General features: G+C 45.0%; 1 protein-coding gene across 1 annotated transcript; it reads right to left on the bottom strand.

Moving 5' to 3' along the window:
* Nucleotides 1-715: 715 nt before the first annotated feature.
* Nucleotides 716-1592, bottom strand: LOC104945206 (caspase recruitment domain-containing protein 10-like; the record flags this gene model as incomplete). Its single annotated transcript, XM_010770842.1, has 2 exons — nt 716-861; nt 1473-1592. Coding segments are annotated over 2 exons (266 nt in total), but the record flags the coding sequence as incomplete, so codon positions are not given.
* Nucleotides 1593-2223: the final 631 nt, after the last annotated feature.

Below are 2223 nucleotides of genomic sequence, written 5' to 3'. Positions count from 1 at the left end.
TTAAAAAGGGGCTGCAACGGATCTGATACAGACTGATCCAGATTTGAACACTTCTATGAGGTCACAGAAGTGGCGCTACGGCTATTGGGCCAACTCCACCAATCAGGAGGAGACAGCCACGGACATTGCCGTTGGAAAGCGCTGGAGACGCTGTAGTACATAAGCCAGGCCTGTAGATGGTGCTGTTCTCACAGAATCAGCCCATGCAAAGACAGTGTTAAATTGAGCGAAATGAGGAATGGCTAAAATGCATGATCTGTTTGGTATTTTGAAAAATAAAAAGTATAAATATGCCTTATATAGGTATGGTCCTACACTATATTATTCAAATATAGCATGATAGGTCCACTTTAAGTTAAAACAAACCTTTTCAACTAGCTAGACATCCAGGTATCTTTTAACACCGTTCTATCTTTTGATGAAGGAGTCCATTCTCATTCGTAGACTTGCTGTCATCTTTTCCATCGTGTGTAGACATGTTTATTGTGCAGTGAAGCTAATTCGAGGGAAATTAAACTGCAACCTGAACTTTTGAAACACTTGCACTATTTATATTGTATTTTATTTGTATTACTTGCACTATTTTAACTATTTTACCAGTTTTATTGTGTTGCACCGTTGGAGGAGCCTGTGACCTCATATCTTCATTCACATATCTACACTGTAGCTGTGTACACAAGACAATAAAAGCCTTGAATCTTGAAACTAAGTGCACTTGTGTGTTGCTGCACTGACCTGGTCTCTCTCCTTCTCCAGCTCCATGATCTGGTTGAAGTAAGATAAACTCCTCTTCTGCTCCGTCTCCCAGTCCAGCTGCAGGGTTCTCTCCTTCAGCTTCAGATGCTCGGACTGCGACACCAACTACAAACACAGATGACTTTAAAACCTCTATTCAAAAGCAGGAGAGAAACACAAACTTTGACAGAACGACATTTACTTTTAGACATGATTTTGAAGTAAAAAAAAGAGTTTAATCTCACTCACAGTCTCTCTTAGAGTCAAAATCCTATTACGACAATAAGAAACGGTCTTGTTTTATCTTGTGTCATGCCTACACTTGAGTGGATCATGAAATATTGGGTATGGAATGTATCTGGTTCAAAATTCGCCCACATTTTTCATTTTCTTTTTTATGGATGTTAGTTCTGTGAGACTGCAACAGGCAAGGTACGGATCTGGATCTGATTGAGCAGCTTTTGATCACTTGTGGATAGACATTAGGGAGTGAGGAAGAGTCAATAACCGTTTAAAAGAGTCAATACATTTTATTTCCTTAAAACAATTATCAATAACCCCAAACCGAAAGAGGTATTTGAGCCTACAGTGATACATGTCCACAAGAAATATGAGCCTGATGGATCCTGTAGTGTGTGTGAGGTTAGCATTGGCAGATTCAGATGCATTATGTCCTCGAAGCTTAGGCCTGGTGGGGAACACATCATGTTAAGGATACTGAGTGAGTCGTTGCTCACCTTGTCCCAGTCCTCCTCGGTGCCCTGCAGCTCCCCCTGCAGTCTGCTGATGATGTCACAGAGCTCCTGCCTCTGATCTAAAGCCTCCCGCCGGTCCTGCTGCAGGATGTCCATCAGAGCCTGAGGGAAACAACACAAAGCTCTTTTTAAACCCAGAAACACTAGAAACTTCACAAGACAACAATACACTGGGGGTGTCCGAACGACAGCCCTCAGCTAATTCAAAAAGTATAATGAAATATGGCCCACAAATTAGCCTTGTGCTTGTTTTATATTGTACATCTTAACCCTTAGATGCACGAGTGACTGGACCCTACACTCTTCAATAAGTGGGTCAAAAAGGACCCATCCATCCATCCATCTTCTCCCGCTTATCCGTGGTCGGGTCGCGGAGGTAGCAGTTCCAGCGGAGAGCCCCAAACTTTCCTTTCCCCTCATCAACCAGCTCTGACTGGGGGATCCCAAGGCGCTCCCAGGCCAGCGAAGAGATATAATCCCTCCACCTGGTCCTAGGTCTACCCCTTGGTCTCTGCCCAGCTGGACGTGCCTGGAACACCTCCCTAGGGAGGCGCCCAGGTGGCATCCTAACTAGGTGCCCGAACCACCTCAACTGGCTCCTTTCGACGCGAAGGAGGAGCGGTTCAACTCCGAGTCCCTCCCGGATGACCGAACTTCTCACCTTATCCCTAAGGGAGACACCAGCCACCCTGCGGAGAAAACCCATCTCGGCCGCTTGTACCCGCGATCTCGT

Source organism: Notothenia coriiceps, unplaced genomic scaffold, assembly GCF_000735185.1.
Source record: "Notothenia coriiceps isolate Sejong01 unplaced genomic scaffold, NC01 NC01_scaffold00009254, whole genome shotgun sequence".
NCBI lineage: Eukaryota > Metazoa > Chordata > Actinopteri > Perciformes > Nototheniidae > Notothenia > Notothenia coriiceps.
This window is presented reverse-complemented; position numbering and strand designations above follow the sequence as displayed.